The sequence below is a fragment of the Protopterus annectens genome, chromosome 7.part0, assembly GCF_019279795.1.
Source record: "Protopterus annectens isolate FY-2018-M chromosome 7.part0, PAN1.0, whole genome shotgun sequence".
Taxonomy (NCBI): Eukaryota; Metazoa; Chordata; order Ceratodontiformes; family Protopteridae; genus Protopterus; species Protopterus annectens.
The window spans coordinates 167,112,913-167,135,054 of NC_056739.1; the positions used below are offsets into that span (position 1 = coordinate 167,112,913).

The following is a 22,142-nucleotide window of genomic DNA, read 5'->3' on the forward strand; positions in this document are numbered from 1 at the left end:
GTCTGCATGGTGATGTCTAACCTGCTCAGTAGTCCGAGGGATGCCTGTGGCACTGGTGAGTTCATGTGCGAGACGGTTACAGGCTTCTGCTTTGTATACCGTGCCCTGGAACTGGCCCTGCAGGAGTCTAGCATCATGATGATGGTCGAGGAGCCAAACCATCACTTTTCACTCCTCAATGCCTCACCATTGCACTCAGAAGTGAGAGCCCTCTCTGACACCAGCCTTTGCTGCCTGCAGATGGGAGCTACAACCAGTTATGGTGAATATTCCCGCCTATGGCCCGCACTTATTTGTGATTGGCCGGATTTGAAAGTTCTCAGCTGAGTACACACCTGCTTAGCACTGGGTAAACTTTGATTAATATGTATATGTGTGTTGACAGTCTATGAACATCAAATGCTGTCATGGCTTAGTAGATCAGTACTGTGATTATGGTGCACACTATCCCGGGTTCGAGACCTGTCATTGCTTTTTTATTTTACTACTGGCCTGACTGGTAGGGGGTGTGTTTGTGTTTAGCCAACTTTACTCAACTTTGCCCAATGTTGCTCGACGTTTACCGACGTTGCCCCATGTTGTCCGACATTGCGCTAGTTAGCGCGGTGCGCAGCTTCGCGTAAAGCTATTGCACTAGTTAAACCAGTGCTTAGCTATGGGCAATTATTCTTACATGTGCTTAATACTGGTAAACGTTGCTTAGCAGTGCTTCACATTGCTTAAAATAGGTTACTTATGCATTCATTAGTATGCATGACCGTTTCACTTTCTTATATATATTTAAAATATTGTTCACTACTACATAGGCCATTTCAATGCATTTTAATACAATTTAAAAGGTAAATGTCAAGAATTATTTTTATGCACGGATTTCCTACAGAAAATGGAAAGGGGAGTGGTGGGACTCAAACCGGGAATGCATCCTGTTTGTGCGAAGGCTCTACCACTACACTATTGCTATTTGGCTTAATTTGCATATGTGGTTTATTATCCTCTTCGATGTCTAAACTGCTAACTGTAGCTAAGCAATGGGCACACCCGTGCACACACGCGCATATACAGGCAGCTATATCGTGAATAATAATAAAAAAAAATTGTTTTACATTTTATTTCATTTGTACAGAGCTTTTGAATGTAGGGGAGTGTAGTGTTGGGAGTATACACATTTCAGTGGACTCGCTCATATCTGCTGACATTTGCAGATTTAGGCACTTGCAGGGTCGTGGATATTTGGACTGCTCGGCAGTCTGACATGACCCCTGCACTCCTACACGCTCCGTGTTAGCCTGGGAGTTGAGTCAGCGCGCCCTCATGCATATGCATGATGTGCTGACGTCATACTCTTAGACGGCAGTCTCCGAGTAGGACTTCGTTCGTCTTACACGGAGGATTACTGAACCCCCCCAACAACTTCTTTACCCGGCTGGGACAAAAAATTAACAAAACTTGTATTGAGTGCTTTTGTTCTTTATTAGTTACAAGAACTTCTTCAGAAAAGGAATGTGAACAAAACCAAATGTGATACATAGAATATAGGTACAGAAGTCATAAAATCTTTAAATTAAATCCAATCACAAACAACAGATAAGCATTTTATAAAATAAACATTTAAATGATCCAACGTGCGAAAACCCAGGAAGTAATAAAAACCTCAGTAGCCAATAAAATTGTTGAAAACTTTAATTAGAAACTACAGTACATACTGTGTGTGTGTGTGTGTGTGTGTGTGTGTGTGTGTGTGTGTGTGTGTGTGTGTGTGTGTGTGTATATATATATATATATATATATATATATAGCCAGGAGATAAAAATTAAATGAGGCTTAAGGTCCAGCAAACTGTCCTACACTTCCACTGAACATTTATCATATATGTTTCTCAGAGAATTGTAAAGTTATTTAGTACAGGAATAAAGCTCTTTTTTGTAATATTACTTTTCATGTCATAGCATGGAAATCACACAGCATGTGAAGATGTTACTGTTAGCCTTGTCTCTTTATGCCCCTAACTTCCATCTAAGATCCTTTCCCTATCAGCTGATTCTTGTAGAGCCCTCATAAAGACTTTTCTATGTCCCCCTCTACTCCAGTCCTCATCTGCCTGGCTTTTGTTTCTGTTTCCCTCTCTCTCAAGTTCGACACTATCTTCAAGTGATAATTTTTTGGTACCTTCTTTATATTAAGTACTACTCTTTTGCTGAAAAGATGTTTCCATAGTTCCCTTAGACAATCATTCTACTACTTGTAGACTAGAGTACATGATGGAATGCCTCTAAACAAGAATAAACAAACCTTGGACTGACATTCATGATAATAATACAGTAAGAAACAGATTGATTAGAGCTCTCCCAGTGTGGAAACTGAGAAATTGTTAAATAAGCCAGTAAATGTTACTGATCTGGTTGAAATTCAGTTACTGGCTGGTAATTACATTGTCTGGATGCCAGCAAAGAAGAAACATGTACATAGTAAGCAAAAATAAACAAGAAAATGAGAAGAAAAATATATCAAATACATTCAAAGGTGTTTAACTTAAGAGAGACACTGATGGAATTTACAAAGTAATCTGATAAAAGGATGCAAAAGTCGAGGATGATTTAAGTAGCTTTTCAGATGAACTGATAAATCTGTAGAAATCATAAGTTGAAATAAAGGAAAGAATGGAAGTACATGTGGCTTATCAAGAAGAGATATTTTCAAGACAGTGGAGTTAGAAGACACAGCTCAAAGAGAAAACCTAAGATTTTTTATGCGATACCAGGGAAACTGGAATGAAGAGACTGCATTCATTTATGAAAATACAGATATGCAACTGGACTGGTATTCCACAGTAGAATTTCTTAACTGAGAGAGACAGCTCATTGTATGTATGCTCCAAATCCTGCCATGAGAAAGTAACCAAAGCCAAGACCTATATTAATAAAGATGCAATTGTGCCAGTGGAAACTATGACAGAAGGGAAAGTGTCATAGTTGTTATAGAAACTGGGGACACCAGACAGAGTGTTTGTGGAAAATGTTTCTGCTATACACCATTCAGAAGAGAAGCAAGCTTGTCCTTGCAATTAGAGTATGTTGAGAGGCCAATGAATGATTCCAGTTGGCTTCAGAGTATTTTTCCTGTAGGGTCAAAGACATGTAGGGTTCATTACAGGATAATAGGAAATAAAAAAAAATAGCAAACAAAGAGTGATCCAACAAGTTGAAGAGTATCCTGCTTCTCAGTCTTCTGATAATAATAATGCCCATAGATAGGCTTGGGCAGTAAAACCTTTTCAGTTATTCCAAAAATGATGGTTGAGTGACAGTAAAATGCCTAGTAGCTGACCAGAAAAATCAGGAGTATTTTGGACTTCAGACACCAATAATATCAAGACAGCGATGATCAGAAAGAAGACCAGAAACAAGGGGAAATTAGAAAGGAAATAGGAGCATTCTTTGTAAGCCTCAATCACATTAGACATAGTTTAGGCATTTGAACTGTGGTTTTGCAGAAAGTAGTAGTTCAAAAAGGACCAGAAGTTTGTTGACTGTGTTAAGCTGGTAGAATGAACCTAAAATATAACCCCATTGATGTTATTAATGTCTAGGGGCGGCCACGGTGGTGTAGCAGTTAGCATTGCTGCCTTACAGCAAGAGGTTCTCCGGTTCGATTCTCGGCTGGGGTGCCTTCTGTGCATAGTCTGCATGTCCTCTCTGTGGTCGCATGGGTTTCCTTCAGGTGCTCCGGTTTCCTCCCACATCCCAAAGACATGCAGTAGGTGGATTGGACACTCTAAATTGGTCCTAGGTGTGAGTGTGTGCATGTGTGTGCCTTCTGTGGAAGGTTGGGTGCTGGGCTGGCAACTCGCCACCGTAAAACTCCACTGCCAATCATGAGCAGACAGATGATCCACTGTGGTGACCCCTAACCAGGAAAAGCCAGAAGAAGAAGGTGTTATTAATGCCTAGAAAGATACTAAATGGACAGATGAAGTAAAAATCAAATGTTTTTTATTTTAATTTGCATTTGTATAAAATGTCATGACACAAACTGCATGGTGGAGTGTTAAGCAGTCTTATATAGTATGAAGATAGAGGTATTTTAAGTGTATGGTTATCACTGACAAGTGGGTATTAAAGTCAGAAAGTAATTTTGCTTAGTTGTAATATATCCAGGCTCTACACTGCAACATGGTAAAAAAACTAGAAAGAAACAAATTAAAGTTTATACAACAGTGATCCTGGGCTGCTGGGGCATGTGAGAACAACATTGATTAAATGACATATAAAATTAATAGATAATAATTTTCCATTTTTAGAGGTGGAAGTTTTGACTGATGGTATTAGTTCTTCATATAGAAAATATTTTTTAAGCAAATAGGCTTGGAAAGTCAAGAGAGATTAGAAGCATGAAATGATAACTCTGGAATTTGCAAAGTTAGTAGCTGATGTTTTTCCATTACACTTGCTTTTTACTGGAGACCAGGCACCTACAGTTGAGAGCAATCAATTATGAGCGGTCTTAACAGTGTGCTCTGAGAGAAATGTACACAGAAACATTTGCAAAGTTACTAGCTTTTTTTTTTATTAGTACCTAGTTTTAGTTGGAGGCAAGGTGTTGTTAGGTGTTAAGTGATTAATAAGAGGTCTTAACAGTTATGCATGTAGTTGCCTCCCAGCATCTTAATATTTTCAAGCATTAAATATAACTATGTACAATTTAGATTTAAATGTAGCCAGTGCTCTTTTTCTTAAAGTTAATGTTTACTGGGAATATGCAAGTTGTTTTTCACACCTGTGGGGTGAATAGAAATAAGATAAGAATGGAAAGCAATCTGGATAAGTAGGAACACATCCTCTAACATGAGTTTTAACGTAATTTTAAATTCACAATAGGTAATGCCTGTGTACGCAGCCATCAATCCTGGGCAACTGCTCCTACCTGGAGGGAAATTTCTGTTTTTGTAGTGTATACAGTGTGTTTGTCCTGAATTAAGAAGGTAATTGGGGATGTGAAATGTGTTTAGCTTTTTTCTTGTTTCACATGTTTTCATTGAAGAGAAAGTTATGGGAAAATATGGCATGGGTTCAAATACCAACTACTTACAAGATCAGCCTGCTAAAGCTTAGTGTTTTGTATGTGAGCTGCAAGCTGGAAACATATATTCAAAAACAACTGCCATACATGATATAATGGAGTAATAACATTTTATCAGAATGGTTGCATTTTAATAGTAACATTGAGTGTAAAAGATATTTTATGTATAGACCAAAAGAAAACATTTTTGAATGTATGGTGCAAATAGCAATGTTATAGGGAAGACATTTTGATAGAAATGAGCATGTGGATTTGACAAAGAAAAGATTTGAGGGGAGACATTCAGTATAATGGCAGGGACAAAAGAGAAGAGGAGCAATGGTACTGATTATGGGAAGGACCTCAATGGTGACAGACAAGACAAGAACAATAACCATATATTTGTGGTAGTAAGGGTTTACTGACAGAGGAAGAGGATTATGCTGGCATGTATTTATACTCTACAAAAGACTAATATCATGGAGCTTGGGAGAATTTTGGGAGAAATAATAAGCTTTTAACAGGGATTATTTATGAGTGGGGACTGGTAGAAGGATAAGCAAAACAAAAGATGGTAGATTTATGAACTGGTATAGGTTCATTGGTGTGTACTAGGCTAATGGCCCTGGAGCCTTTACAAGCCTAGCTCATAGAAGTGCCCTAGCATCATGCCCCCCGACATTAGTTCCTAGTACCTCTATCAAGTAGAACCAATGTAGTGATCCCTGGCATGAACTTTCTATTTCCCATCCACTCATCAAGATTTCTCTTGAAGAAGGTCAGTGAGGCGCTCTGCTTGACATGTATAGGAAGTCTATTCCAGAGCATGGCCAATCTCTGGGTAATGAACCTGTCCCTCCAGGATGTTCTGTTGATTGTGGCAATGAGGTTGAGGTCTCTGGAACATGTGGTGCGGAGGGATTTGGATTTCTTTAGATGTAGCATTTCTAACAAAGTTGGGTCAGACATGGCTTTGTAAGTCAATCAGCGATTGCCTCTTAGGAGACAATAAAACAGAAAATAGCTGGAATTTTTTGGAGTCTGTCCGTGTAGGACATGTGTTTAAGGCCTAGGGTCTTCTTCATGAGGTACTTTTATGGCCTTTCCAGCTGTTGCATGTGTCTAGTGAGGTACATGCCAAATGGGGCATTATACTAGATGACTGGCCTAATGAGGGAAGTGTAGAGAGATGATGACCTCTTTCTTCCTGGATGCAAAAATGAGATGTGCCACATAGAAGGACTTTCTGACCACAGTGGCAATGTGGTAGTTAAAGGAGAGGTTCCTGTCAACCTGTGTCCCCAGATCTCTTATAATGAATTCAGTGTTCAGTGGGCTCCCATCAATGTAGTAATTAGTGGAAACTGAGTTTTTTCCAAACGGGATGATGACGCATTTTTTGGCATTAAGCTTAAGGCCATGGTTTCGACACCAGTCATTGGTCTCAGTGAGGCCTTTCTGTAGGATGTCTACATCACTTGGGGAGTTAATAATGGCTCCCAGCTTGCAGTCATCTGTAAACCTGGTCAGCCAGAGTCTCTCCATGTTGGCTTGGACATCTGAGAAGTAGATGCCAAACAGGAGAGGACACAGGACCCATCCCTGTGGGACTCCACTCATGACTGATTGGTAGACTGACAGAGTCTGCTACTTTCATACTATGGGCTCTATCTGTGAGCCAATTTCCAACCCATCTAGTGATATAGGGGTTGATGGCTAGTTTGGTGAGTTTATCAATAATTCCTGAGTGGGGAATGGTATCAAAGGCTTTGGCCTGATCGAGGTACACTGTATGAACTGCCTTGCCGTCATCTACAGTTCTGATAACTGACTCAAAGAAGTCAACCCGGTTGAGTAGGCACGATCTAACTTTCACAGAACCAAACTGCATGGGATCTAATGTTTGGAGATTCCTTATATCCTTGTTAATTAGGTCCATGATGATGTGTTCCATAGCCTTACATATTAGACTTGTCAGGCTAATGGGGTGATAATTCCCAGGTTCTGTAGTTGCTCCTCCTCTATGGAAAGGGATGACTGTAGCAGTACGCCATTCAGTAGGGACAAAGCCTGAGGTGAGGCTGTGATTGAACAGGGCACACTGATGTGGTGCCAGTTCACTTTGTAGTTCATGTAGAACACATCCAGGGATATTGTCGGGTCCTATGGAAGCTGTATTCTTGGCCTAGGACAATGCAGCTTTAACCTGTGCTGCAGAAATGCTGGGTGCCTGGCATTCCTCCGGTATTGTGATTAATCCTTTGGGGGGGGGGTAAGGTTGGCACTGAATATGTTGGCAATATCTGTTGGCTCAGTATAGCAGGTACCATTATGCAGTAACTCCTGGGTATTGCCGTGCATATTCTTGATATAACTATAGAAGGCTTTGTGGTTGTTTTTAGTGTCTGCCGCAATTCTGCCATCATAGCTGGCTTTAGAGATTTTGATGAGGGATCTCAACTTTTTGTTGAGGCTGATAAGGGAGTTTTTCCAGTCTTGGGACTTCACCTTTTTCTGCAACAGTTTCTTCCTTCTCTTATAGAGTTTATTAATGGCAGGAGACCACCAGATTGACTTACTTTTTTTTTTGGAGGAGAGCGTCTTGGTTTTGTTGGTATGGCTAATTCCATGCATTTATGTACGTGTTCATACAGGTCATTGGTGTATGATTCAATCGTCATGCATCTATTTTCCATTGACATGGATGCAGTGAAGTTGGCCACCTCTGTTTTTAGGAGCCCAAAGTCAGCTTTGGAGAAGTTTTTCATGGTGGTTACCTTTGCGGGGGATGTGGGTGAGATGTGGATTTCCATGGTGATTAGTTTGTGGTCGGATCTAACCAGGGAGGAATTGACTATTGGTGTAGAGCAATGATTACCCATGTTAGTAATAGCCAGGTCAAGGATGTTACTTCCTCTAGTGGGGGTAAGAATGAACTGACCCAGGGCATTGGAATCAATGAATTCCAGGAAGCGTTGGGCCAGTGTATTGGTGCATGAGTAGTTTTCCCAGGTGATGGAGGGGTACTTGAAGTCACCTAGTATGAGAGTGTTGGGTTAGACCCTAATAGTTTCCAGAGTGCTTAGGAATGTAGAGTGAGAGTCTTGGGACATGGTTGGGGACCTATAGTAGGCTACAACCTGAATTGCCGTCTTAACCAATGTTAGTTGTACCTGAAGTATCTCAGATGCATTATGCTGGGCTACTAGTCTGGAGGTATGCATATACTTTATGAATATGGAGAAACCACCACCTTTGGAGCTTTGGTCCATGTTCTGGGGCTGAAAGGTGTGGAATGAGTTATAGCCTGATAGGCAGGGGTGCTTTCTGCTGCTTTAAACCAGGTCTCCATTACAGCACAAATGTCGATGTTCTCCCTTTTGAGGAGTGCTTCGAGCAAGTGCATCTTGAGATTTAAACTTCTAGCGTTTAGCAGCATGACCCTCAGATTGCATTTATTTATAGCTGTTATGGTGGTAATTTGGTCTTTGGAACACCACCTAAAAAGGCACTGTAGGGGTGGCAAGAGCCTTGGCCAGTATCCAGAAACCCAGGGATGACAGATGCAGGCCATCTCTGGCAAAGCATCGAGGTCTGTCAATCATGTCATCCCAAGCAGACAGGTACTGGATCCTCTTAGAATGACACCAGAAACTTGTTGAAGTCAATCATTTTCTACTTGTACTGCAGTATAATTTTGGGTGATGGTAAGATGCTGCTCAGGGCTAGGGTCATACCTGCCTGGGCCATATAATCCGAGAGCTCCTGCATTTCTCTTTTAATGTAGTCCAGGAGGTGTCTCAGGTCATTCACACTCACATGGACAGTGACAGAGTCATACTTGTACTTGTGGAGTGACCTGAGTGCATGTGTTATTGTGTCCGATTCTGATACATGACAATACCTGGTATGGAAAATGTAAATTCAGTAGCAGGAACTCAAAGTTTTCATACTATTCCCTAAGATACGATAATTGGACTTGACTGGATAGAAATTATATCTCACAGGAAAATGTGTATTTAATTGAAAGCTTTGAGACTCACCCAATAACTATATCAACTCATGCATCAATAAATATGAAGATAAAGACACATGGTAATGATGTAGAAAAGGGACACTGTTTTCTACCTACCAGACAAAAAGAGAAAAACTTACTGAATGGATAGTGAATATGGTTTAAGAGTTATTAGAGAAGATCGGAATTACCTTAGATGGGATATCAAGTGGGATAAAATGAAAACTGAGTTCAAATGCATGGTAAGAGAGATAGAGATTTAGGAATATGTAACATGAATTATTTAGAGGGGTTCACAAAGGTTAAAGTATTGCAGAAGAAAGTGACTCACAACAAAAAAGAAGAGCAACTATAGAGTGCTTGAGTTTACAAAGGTTGTTGTTAAAGATTTTGATAACTCTATAGCAGAAAAATGTTTAACACAATCACTTGTGGCAACATAAAGTAGGGGTTGTAGCCAAACTTAGGGAACCTATGAGAAAAAAATAATAACTACATATCCTATAGTTGTATTAGAGATATATCTCATCCCAATGTAATACCATAGGTACTCTAGTCAATACCCAGGACTGTATTTATTAATAATTGCTCATGTCGAGGAGGGTTGTGGGTGCTATCCCTGGTAAGACTTTATGGTTCCCATCCACTTATCCAGGTTCCTTTTGAACAGTGTCATAGAGGTGCTGTACTCCACATGACCTGGTAGCCTATTCCAAAGATGCAACAGTTGCTGGGAAACAAATCTTTCCCTCCAGCATGTCATATTCAAGTCGCGGTCCATATTTAGGTCCCTGAAATGGGTAGCTGTAGTCCCACTCCCATTTGATTTATGGATGTGCAGCAAATTCATCAGGTTTGGGTCGGATGCATAAGTCTCCCCTAAGAAGTTTATATGATACTAAGTATAATGACAGGGACTTTAGTCAGTCTGTGTAAGGCACATGTGGAGTCCCTTAATCTTAGAAACCTCTGAAGTCTCTCCAATTGCTGTAGGTGCTTTGTACTGTACATGCCAAAAGAAGTGTTATATTTAATTATAGGCTGGATTAGTGACTAGTATAGAGGGATTATAACCTACTTTGTTCTAGAGATGATGTCTTTGCTAATCAAGTGTGCTACATAGAAAGCCTTCCTTACTACAGTACACACATGGTGATCAAAGTTAAGGTCGCAGTCTACTTCTGATTCCCAGATCTCTTACCACTTCATAAGCTACATAGGGTATTGTTGTTAATTTGATAGTGTGAAGGGACACTATTTTTACTAAAGGGAATGATGATGCATTTCTTTGCATTCAGTTTGAGATTGTGACTAAGACATCAGTCATTGGTCTGCATAAGACCCTAATGAAATATACCGACATCATTTGGGGATTCAGTAATTGCACCCAGTTTGCAGTCACCCACAAACCTGGTCAGCCACAACTCTTTATTTTAGCCTGAACTTCTGAGACGTCTATACCAAACAGTAGGGGGGCCAGCACTGACCCTTGTGGCACCCCACTGGTGACAGGTCTGATGTGGAGTCACTCATTTTGATAGTGTGTGACTGGTTTGTGAGCTAATTGTCAACCCATCTTGCAACAAAGGGGTTTACATTCGGTTTGCTAAGTTCATTGGTAATGCCAGAGTGTGGGATTGTGTCAAAGGCCTTTGCCAAGTCGAGGTATGCTGTGTAGACATATTTGCCCTTGTCAATGTTATTAAAATTTATATAAAGCAGTGGAATAGGGGAAACCGAGAAAAGGTGCATATGGAAATATTTATGGAAGACCAAATTATGTCAAGGTTATAGGAAAGTTAGGCTTGATAATCAGTTGCTAACACAGGAAGAAATAAGATACAGATGGTGAAGCATAAATCAGGCAACGTGGAAATCTGGAAACTAAGATGGAAGAAAGTGATAAATATATAATAAATATGTCCTTTTCCCCATTGTAGTGCGATCCTGGAGTTAGTATATATAGTTAGGGGGTGTGGGGGGCACAGCCCCCACCTAGTTTGGTTTTATATTGTCTGGTCTGGTTTTATATTGTTTGGTAAAACCAAACTAGGTGGGGAGACCACACCCCCTAACTATATATACTAACTCCAGGATCACACTACAGTGGGGAAAAGGACATATACCTTTTACTTGCCTTACAGTACTTTACACACTGCCAGTACTAATTTTCAGTAAAATGAGTTTTAGGTGAAGTGAACTTTAGGTGATTTGGTCTCTCTGAAATGAATGTCAGTCAAATGAGTTTTAGGTGAGGAGAAGTAGACCCATCCATATATATATCTATATATATATCTATATCTATATATATATATATATATATAAATATATGTGTGTGTGTGTGTGTGTGTATACATACATACATACATACACACACAAACACACAAATATATATATGTGTGTGTGTGTGTGTGTGTGTGTGTGTGTGTGTGTGTGTGTGTGTGTGTGTGTGTGTGTGTGTGTGTGTGTGTGTGTGTGTGTGTGTGTGTGTGTGTGTGTGTGTGTGTGTGTGGTGCCATGCTGTTTAGGAATTCATATACAGTCAGCCCACTGAAGATTAGCACTTCTCTTCTTATAGTTCACTAACACCTGCTCCTAGGAATTCTGCATCGAGCCTTTCAAGCCATGAAAGACCCAATCCTGTTTGACCTATTTCTTCACAAAATATGTGCCTCTACAAACACCTGCACTAGAGACTTAAATCTACACCAAAACATTAGCAAGACTCACTGTAGGGGTAGGTTCCTAACACAGCATATTTGCAGACTATACAATAAGTTGTCAATACAAGTCAAAGTGTTACTTTGGCAACCTTTAAGGCTAGTCTTGATGACCAGATGGGTAGCCATGCACTTACACCAGGGTTATCATGCAAGCCCTTGCTCAACTTGGGAAGCAAGCAGTATTAAGTGCTTGACAAGGGTGGTGAGAATTTTTTTAGGTTTGTCTGCTTAAAGGTGTACATGGCTATGTCTCTTTGATCACATGCCTAGTGTTATTCCTATATTCCATAACTCAGACAAATTGTTTAGTGATGCATCTTATCAAGTGCTACTGATGATTGTGCTGGATAGGGAACACAGGATGCTCCCTGCTGCAGAAAACAAGGTAACAATTGTTATGCTAAGATGCTTTTCTCTTTTTTAATTTCTACATATCTTTTGAGTTTCTAATATCATGACAGGAATGGTCCCTATTCCTAAGTCAAAGTATGATAAAAGTTCATGAAATTAATATTGTTTCAGTCTTTGATGTTAGCCAAAAGTGCTCTTAGCAGCATCCGCAATGTGCCCAGTAATAACTCCTGGAGTTTCATATGCTCTTACCAGCATCCACAATGTGCCCAGTAATGACTTCTGGAATTTCATATGGAGCTACATGTATTGGTAACATATCTAAATACCATTGTAGATTCCTTTTTATAAGCCCCATTACTTCTACTACTATTGGAACTGTCTGTGTATCTTTCTTCCATGTTGCTCTCATTTCTCTGCCTGCAAATCCTGATATTTTATGACTTTGCCTCTCTCTGTTCTCAAGACACTGTAGTCACTGGGTGTAGCAATTTCAATGATAACTGCTACTTTTGTCTTCTTTTCATGGACCACCATGTCTGGTTTTGTAGCATCTATCTTTTGAACTATTGGTAATGCATGATCCCATGTGATGTAGACCATCATATTCTATGATGTTTTGTGTCTCATGTTTCCAGTGTTTTTCAGTTACTTCACTATTATAATGTTTGCACAATCCCCAGTGCAACAGTCCTGACACATTATTATGCCTTTCAGTATACAGTCCTTCTGCTATTAGTATGTCACAACCAGCAACAAGATGTGCAACTTTTTCCATTTCTGTTTTACAGAACCTACATTTGTCTATTTCTCCCACATGTTCAATGGACTTTGTAAACCAATGTGTAACGTAGTCCACTATCATGGGCTGCCAATATTAATCTTTCATCTTTTGGTTTGAATTAGCCTCTCCTTAACCATTCCTGCATTTGATCCTGATCAACATGAGGTTGTTCCATGAGTTTTCTATACTTGCAACTGATCCTTTACCTTATAGTCTCTCTTTTTTTTTTTTTTTTTTGGCACATTGAGTTGCTGCCTGATTTTTATCTACTTCTGGTTTAATTTCCATTCCCGCTTGACACTGATATGCTTCTGCTAGACTAAGCAGGGAAGCCATCTTAGATTTATTCTCCTCATGTTTCAAACCTTTCACTATGTTTGGGTCTTGTGAGGTCAGCAGATATGTATGCAGTCCCACGATTCCAGATCTATACATGTAAGCAATTTCAAAGAGGCCCATCCCTCTTTCAGAATAGGGAATATTTACTCTGGGTATACACTGATTTCTATAAATCATCCGATGTGCAGGAATCATCCTTTTTGTTTTCCTCGCTAATCTATCCAACAACTTTTGGGGCCAGTTAGTCACTCCAAAACTATAAGTTAGGACAGGAAGAACACATTTGTTTATAGCTTGAACTTTGTTCCTAGATGTCAGTGTTGTTTTCAGGATTAATTTAAGTTTTCTAAAATATTCCTTACTGAGTTTTATTCACATTTGTTCATGTTTTATTGTTGATCCTTCACCAATTCCGAAATATTTATACACTCCCTCTTGCTCAAGTTCTTTTATATCACATTCTTGTCCCAAACTGATGTTTTCCTGGTACTGCAGCTTTCCTGCTTTAAAGGTTGCTTTTGCACATTTATCAAGATCAAATGACATTCTTATGTAATCTGAAAGTTTTGACGACTTGCAGATGTGCTTTCAGTCCCTCATATGATGAACTAAACAGTTTTAAATCATTGAAAAAAAAAGATGAGAAGTCTTTATACCTTGTTAATTTCTGGGAGCCAAATTATAGCCATAACATAATCTGTTAAGCAGACAGTTTAATGGGTTAAGGGCAAGACAAAAGAGCAGTAGTGACAGAGAGTCACCCTGGAATATCCCCATTTGGATTTTTATTCCTGGAATACTAATTTCTCTTTTATCATGGCTTAAGTGCAAAGTGGTTTGCCACTGTTTCATGGTCACTGTGATGTAGTTTAGCATTACAAATTTGTAAGCACTCTATTATCCATAAGTGTGGGATACTGTCAAATGCTTTTTATAGTCTATCCATGCCATACTTAGATTCCTCCCCTTTTTACAGTTTTCCGCTATGACTTTAACAACAGATGATCCTTTGATCCATATGACTTTCTTTTATTACCCTTTTGTTCTATTGCCATAATTGAGTTTTCTTCTAAATAACTATGAACTGTGTCAGCATCAATTCCAGTGTATAGTTTATACATCATCAGAAGGCAAGTTACTGACCTGTAATTTTTAGGGTTGCTTGAAGGTTCACTCTTAAGTAGAAGAATTGTTTTCCTGTTAGCCAGGTTGGTGTCTGTTCAGGGTGTGCATATAAATAATTCTTACTCATGGCTAAATCTTCGTGCAAAGATGTTAATCTTTTTAATGAGAAGTTAGGTACTGCCTCTGGGCCTGGGATGTTCCAGTCAGAGTCTTTTCTTAACTTTCTTTCAATCTCTGTCACTGTTACTTTATCCCATTTCATATCATGTACCTTTGAACTTCTTATACTTACATTTACTTTTTCTATCCATTTAGTATCTTTATGTTCCACAGGATCTTCTTAAATACTCCCCAGAATGTATCTATTTCTTCTTTTTTGGTGGTGTTTCAATTCTTTTTACCTTGTTTTGGGGTCATTAACAAAAACGTTGCTTATTTTGTTCTTTTCCTTTATAGTTAGCTGTGTATTTTCTAAGTTTTACTTCTTGTGCTGGTATTTTTAATGTATTGATTGTGATACTGCATGTTAAATCTTGATCTGTTAGAATACTGTGCATTGCTTTTAGAACATCTATCTTTCTGAGTATTTTTGTTGATCTGTTCCCTCTTCTATACTCTTCTAACAGTGACAGTTCTTGTCTTTATTGCTTTATAGTTTTCTTTATTCAATATTTCCATTATAGCATTACATTTCTCCCCATCCTTTCCCTTACTAAACTTTGTTCATGTGGTAGGACTTTATCTGTTATTAATTTGGCTGCACAGTAATGTATCCTATTTATTTCTGTTCTATTGCAGGAATCTCTGTGGACAATCCTAATTACTGTGTTCATTTGTTTTATCAAACTTCTAACTTTTTGGGTTTTATTGACCTTCTGCAGTCAATTTCTTTCATTGATCTTAATATGTCTATACATTTCTATTAAATCAAGCAACTCTTCTCTTAGATCATATTCTTCTAAAGTGAGGGCACATTCTTTGTTCCCAATGTCCTGCAGGGATTCTATAGAAAGTTCCAAGAGCCTCTTCCTGTGCCACATTCTCTTCAGTTTCACCCTGTGTCATCTACTGCTTTTTCATATGGGAAATCACTGGCCTATCACCTCCCGACACTGACTGTGTCAGAATACTTGCCACAGTTTCCTGTTCTTTCCCTTGCTGTATAGCTCCAACTGAACCTTTGTACTGGTTTCCTATGGGAAGCACCAAATTATCTTCATATATCAACTGATTAGATGCTTCCTGCACCACTGGTTTCTCCTTAATTTGGGTGTCCATTGTTCTATCCTGTTGTGTTATCAGAGTTAAATTTCCTACACTAAATCCCTCACTTTGTAGGCAATCCATAACTTCAGTTTCTATTTCTTTAACTTCTCCATTACTAAATCACTTTTCTACTTTTCCTCTTTGTTTTCTTAATTTTTGTATTGTGAAATTTTCCATATCTGGATGTCATTGCCTGTATTTCTCTTCAAATATCTTTGGTGCTGCTCTTTTCACATTGATTAGTTTTGCTTTCTCCTTTGCATATATATTGCACCATAATAAGTCTCTCTTTCCCATGTCCATATTTCTTTAGATGTCTCCTTCTCCTCTTGTCTCTCCTTAGTTTGGGGATTAGTTATTCCATCATGCTGTGATATGACCTGTGTGAGACTTTCTACACTGAATCCTTCACTTCTCAAATATTCCATAACTTCAGTTTTTATTTTTTAACTTCTACTTGGCTAATCTTCTATTCTACATTCCGTCTTTGTGATCTTACTTTTTTATTATGAAATTTTCCATACCTGGATGCCTTTGCCTATATTTCTCTTTGAATATCTGTTGGGCTGCCTTTTTTGTGTTGATTAATTTGGCTTTCTCCGTTGCATAAATATTGTACCACATCAGATCTCTCTCACTTTCCCATGTTCATATTTCTTTTTTATACCCTTCAAATGTCTCTAAATTTTGTTCTTTAAATTTTTGAACATCCTCAGTCGCTTCTTTTTCCAAATGACGCAAGGTTTCTTGGTCTATATAGCGTTTTTCTTGGACCTGTTGTATTAATAAACACACATTTTTTATTTAAAGCTTCTGACAGTTTTTCTTGTGGAAGTATTTTTCTTTCCTCTAATTTCTCTCAATCTTTTTGTATATCTTTTGTCTAGAAATTCTAGGCTTTTTGTATAATAGTAACAATACAAAATTTCTTTCTTGTTCTCAATAGTCCACTCTATCGTCTGTATGGCTCATCTTTTGGCCTGTCAGTTTTTGTGATTTTTGTGGACTGCTACTTTCTTCTACAACAGGGAGGCCATCCTTCCCCTGGGCCTGGCCTGGACCCATTGTAGGAATGTTTCCATGTCTTGAGGATTCTACACTGTCATTTTTTTTCCAGTCCTGGTACCAGTGCTTCTACCAGGATTGGGCATTTTTTTTTTATCCTGGGTCTTGTGCACCCAGCTATCTTCTTTTTTTAACCTACTTCTGTCCATGATATATGTTTTATAAAATACAGTCTATATATCAGTGTTGCCTTGGTGAGATTTTGTGAAAAACAGGGTCCACATTGTGAAGTTACTCACCAAGACTTGAGGATGAATTCAGTTCCAGCAATACGTCTCTCATTTTGCTGATTTTATCATCTCTCCATTTGAGTATTTGTGTGATGATGAGGAACACTGCTGGACTCATGTATGTTTGTATATATGTATGTATAATTTGATAGTATGCAAGTGAAACTTTATTTGGTCAGCAGCAACATGTCTGAACAGTACTGCCTGGGACTTTAACCAGTTGTCTGATTTTCAGGGATGTCTCAGATTTCCACAGCCCCCACAGCTGACAATCAGCTACCACCAGCCTCTCTACTTGTTCATTGGGTCTATCAGACCCATCTCAGCCTCTATTGGGCTCATCCCAACCGACATCCATGGTCAGTGATTAGATCAAGGATGGTGGTGCAACACTGTGCTGCTGATGAACAGTGTGCCCTTATGCCTCCTCCCATATTATGGCAGCCTTAAGAACTCTCACAATTGTTGTCTTCTGTTGATGCACTCATGCGTCACTGTTGCCTGGGCTGCCTGTCTCCTCACAGAATGAGTGAGTTAGCATCCGGCACTCAATCCCATCCTCTTGTCCCAGTCTGCTGACTCAAGCATAGGTAATCTGGGGTGTAGTAAGGTTATCCCTCTGCACAATGGGTCAGATGGGATGTCCCAGATATAGTCTCCATGGCTACTGGCTACAAGAGTAGCCTCTTATAAATACATATCTACTAAAGTGATGGGGGTGGGCGAGAGAGGCGGCCCGCACGGAGAAGCACTTTTTTTGGGGGGGGGGGGTGGAAGACTGCAAAAGGACTAATTAAAAAAAAAAAACTTTGTAACACAAGAGTGGTGGCATCTTCTCCTTTAAGGAGAACCATGCGTGCATTGCATGCAGGGACGTCGGGAGGCATGCTCACTGTCAGCACTCCAGTACAGTGTTTATGTGGAGGAGGTAGCACAAGGCAGGGACTAAGATCTAAGGGAAAAAGCTAAAAAGATGTCTTATCCTTTAAGCAAAGTCATGCAAGCATCACGAATGCTAATGCGGATGTAAACCTATTTCAGACTCTCGTGTGAAATTTAAAATAGCCATTCCATCTGAGACTGAGAGAGAAGTAATTTGTGAATGTGTGTCTGTCTGTCCACCCATCCCTCCATATATAATTTACACTAGTGGTTCAGTTCGTTTCTGAATGACAGAGAAAGTGTGTGTGTGTGTGTGTGTGTGTGTGTGTGTGTGTGTGTGTGTGTGTGTGTGTGTGTGTGTGTGTGTGTGTGTGTGTGTGTGTGTGTGTGTGTTAGTTACTGTGTTAGAGAGTAGGTGTGTGTGTGTGTGTGTGTGTGTGTGTGTGTGTGTGTGTGTGTGTGTGTGTGTGTGTGTGTGTGTGTGTGTGTGGATTCATTGCAGTGAAAAAGAGAAGGTGTGTGTGTGTGTGTGTGTGTGTGTGTGTGTGTGTGTGTGTGTGTGTGTGTGTGTGTGTGTGTGTGTGTGTGTGTGTGCTTGAGGAAATAAAAGAGTGAGTTATGAGGAAAGGGGTTATTTTTATTGGGCAAGTGCACACTGGGAGATCTGAAGCTGTAGAAAGAATGAAAATATGAGGTTATTAAATTCTTGTCCAATGAGAGGTTCAGCCAGATCTTGCATTACTGTAATAAAAAAGGAAAGAATTCTGGGCATGGTCTTAACCAAAATGGATAGGATCAGGGATGCACAGGTGAAGGGACTATTATCCAGCAGTGATCATGTCACTGTGTAGTTTACAGAGGCTGCAATACGAATAAGACAATAAGACAAAGGAGTGAATTACTTTGATCTGGAGAAGGATAAAATATGAACTAAACATCTGAAGGGAGTGAGCAAGCAAATGGAATATATCATGGATGGGGTACTATGGGCTATGCATTAGGGTTTGTAGAGAAAAACAAAAGGGATAAAGACTATAAGGCCAAAGTATCTGCATATGAATGCAAAGCTAATGACCAAGGCAAAAGACAAGGCATAAAAGAAGCATATCAGTAGACATGGGGAAGTGGGGGAAGGATAGTACCAAGAGGTATATGAAAGAACAACAAGGATGTAAGATAAGGGGAAAGCTCTTGGCAGAAGAGCTCAATTATGGGAAACAATATATGCCTTGCAGATACAACAGAAAAGAGAAAGGGTAGGACAGACCTGGTCAGGCTGAACTATAATGGGAGTGACACTACAGAAGAGATGGAAAAGCGGAGGAAATTAGTCAATACATACCTTGAGTACCATGATGGAAATGGAACTTAAGGAACCACAGTGTGATAGTTGTAGGGCAGTTGGAAGAAAAATGGACAAACACTAGGATAAAGCAAAATAAAAAAAGAGAGGGAACTGCCTTGCTGTAAGGGACGATAATGCACAGGATGAAAGTGAATGTTTCCCCAAGGTCATCAGGAATCTAGCCTGTGTTCTAATGGATACCCTTTCATAGATTTTCAACATAGGTCATTGCAGAACTGATTGAAGCGTGGAAGATAAGACTGATACACTTATACAAGAGGGGAGCAGGATAATACAGGAAACTAAGACCACCTAGCCAAACAGCAGTTGCAAGGAAAGTCATGGAGAGCATTCTCTTCCTAATTCTATGTGGGCTTTCTCTGGATACTCTATTAACCTTCAAAGCATGCTTATTGACTGATTATTGTAAGGTGCCTATATATTTTCTGTTTACCCTTGCCCTTGTGTGCCAGGTTATGACTGAAAAGGGTCTGTTATGAGCAGTTTACTTACCTGGTAAACATATTAATAAATTAAATTAATTAAATTGTCTGTTCTGCTTTAATACTACTACATGACATAACAAGTTTAAGACTTACATAATTAATACTGAATGATTTAATATTGTGTTGTACTTTAAGGGGGTGGGGTGCTGCAGTTCTGAGTATGTCCTCCTTTGGATGAGATGCATAGAAACTATGAACCTGTTGTCAGTTTGTCATCCATCCCTATTGCAATATTAGCAGCTTATCATTTTTTTAATGCAACATAGACAATTTATCCTCAAGGGAAAAAGGCACTTTACTTGTAGATGAAACCATGACATATAGAGTTGTTTGCTACCAGCAACCTCCTCATCATAAAATTGTGGTTTTCTGGCAAATTAGTGGCAAATCATTAAGGATTGAAGTTAGAAAATAATGACAGACATTGAGTTACATACTTCATACCCTTCAGAAAATTCATGCCAATGCAAAATCTGTTATTCTATCAACTTTCTAAGTTTGTAAGAGCAATATTTAAAATTGTCCCTATTTTTGGGCCTATAAAACCCCCTTTTATTTATGGCTTTATCCAGAATTCGTGTTCTAAGAGGTTGAGAGGTATGTGTGGATTGTGATGACAGAAGTTTGAGTAGACTTTTATGATGGAAATGTTCTGAAATGAGCAGTTTTGTCATTACTGGTTCATACATTTTGTTTCATTGCTTACTGGAAAAATGTTCAAAACAATAAACTTAAAACACACTGTAACAAGTGTGCTGTATTATACAAGTAATATAATTTAATGCAATCAGGAAGGTGAATCAAAGAACACATGCATGTATGCATGCTCCTAAATATGTATGCAAGGGGCCTATGATTTGAAAACAACCCAAAGATAAACTTTATCCACCACTGGCCAGATGCATTTTCTTTGAATGTGGGTTTCAATGCTGTTTCAGTGAATGTTTGTTTCAATGGCAGAGAACTTTTAATGCCAAGTGTTTTCATTGTGAAACTGTATTGCTTTCTTTAGCAAATGTCTATCAGTGTTCGTCCAATAACATTTAAAATAAAACTTTTAAATTCAAATAATCACTGTAGACGTAAAGCAGAAAACAGCATGCACATAACAGTATTTGTGGTAAATGAGGAGAAATAGCCAAGTAATGGGACACTGAAATAGCTGCAGGGGGAGGGCTGTGTATGAGGGGCCCATTTGACCATGATCTTGTGGGGAGGAGGCAAATTCAAAGACAGCCCTCGGAAGCACAAATTCTAGCTATGCCACTGGTTTCGTGTCATTATGCGCTCATTAGAATAGTATACTGGACACTATTTTGCTGGCTAGAAAGAGCATGCTCAGTACATCTCTGAATCACCCTCTACCTACACGTAACCAGTCATCTACTCAACACACAACTTTACATACAGTGATGTGCAAAATATTTCTGAATTCTGGGGATGTCTTGTAAACAGGCAAAGTTATTGAGTTTTAACTTCTGTTATATTTCAGTATGGCTCTACATTTATCCTTCTAGTTTCCTTTTCTATCTTAATTGTAGTGATCTGTGTATGCCAAATCTGTAACCATGTTGGAGGCCATGAATTTTGCTCTAATCAGTCTGTCCCACTGCTTGCATCATGCATTTTATATTTATCCGACATGGTCTTATGCAATGCACTGCTCCTAAGAGGTCGGTAAGTAAGATGCAACTAACATTGTCTTTCAGAACTCCTTCGTAATGTAATGTAATGAACATTCTGCTCTTGTAAGTTAGGCATATGTGTGTGTGTGTGTGTGTGTGTGTGTGTGTGTGTGTGTGTGTGTGTGTGTGTGTGTGTGTGTGTGTGTGTGTGTGTGTGTGTAAACACTGCTGTTGGCTTGCTAGTTTTCTTACACATGGCAGTTCTGGTAAATAACATTAAAATGCTTTGTCTGATGCAGATTTTTATTTTGAAAATGTGCAATTAAGTGATTGTGGGTGCAATATGACTCATCATGGCATCCCTTCTTATCTCTTCTTTTGCACTACAAAGATATTTACAAATTCTTTAAAAAGCTTAAGTCTTTACAGCTTGACAAATCATGGGGTTTTGTTTCTCCCACAGAGCTACATGAAAAGCAATGTTTACAGCAAAGAACTTAAGAAAAAACTAGATGTTAAAAACGATGAAGTTCAGCATCTGTTGGAGGTTCAGACTGAGGTAATAACAGCCACGTGTTATTGTTCTGTCACAAGATAAAGAACTTTACTTAATTATGCAAGATATATTTGATTAAGTGATCAACAATATCATTTAAGTATATACATTACTGCATTAGTATCCCTACATGACAGTCTACTGGTTTAGATCTACTGACTATAACAAGTTTACAACAGCTAAACAGCATCACAGTATGTTGTCAGTGTCAGGTTGTTTTAAATTCTGACATTCTTTACCTTAGTTACACATCGTGCTTTAAAGTAATTTAAGAA

At 39.0% G+C, this 22,142-nt stretch overlaps 1 protein-coding gene across 1 annotated transcript in view; it reads left to right on the forward strand.

The window, feature by feature from the left end:
- Window positions 1-22,142, forward strand: part of LOC122806313 (golgin subfamily B member 1-like) — a 512,564-nt gene that overhangs the window by 196,436 nt on the left and 293,986 nt on the right. Inside the window, exon 7 of the mRNA XM_044076629.1 lies at window positions 21,775-21,870. Within this exon, the coding sequence (XP_043932564.1) occupies window positions 21,775-21,870 (96 nt within the window). The remainder of the gene's footprint in view (window positions 1-21,774; window positions 21,871-22,142) is intronic.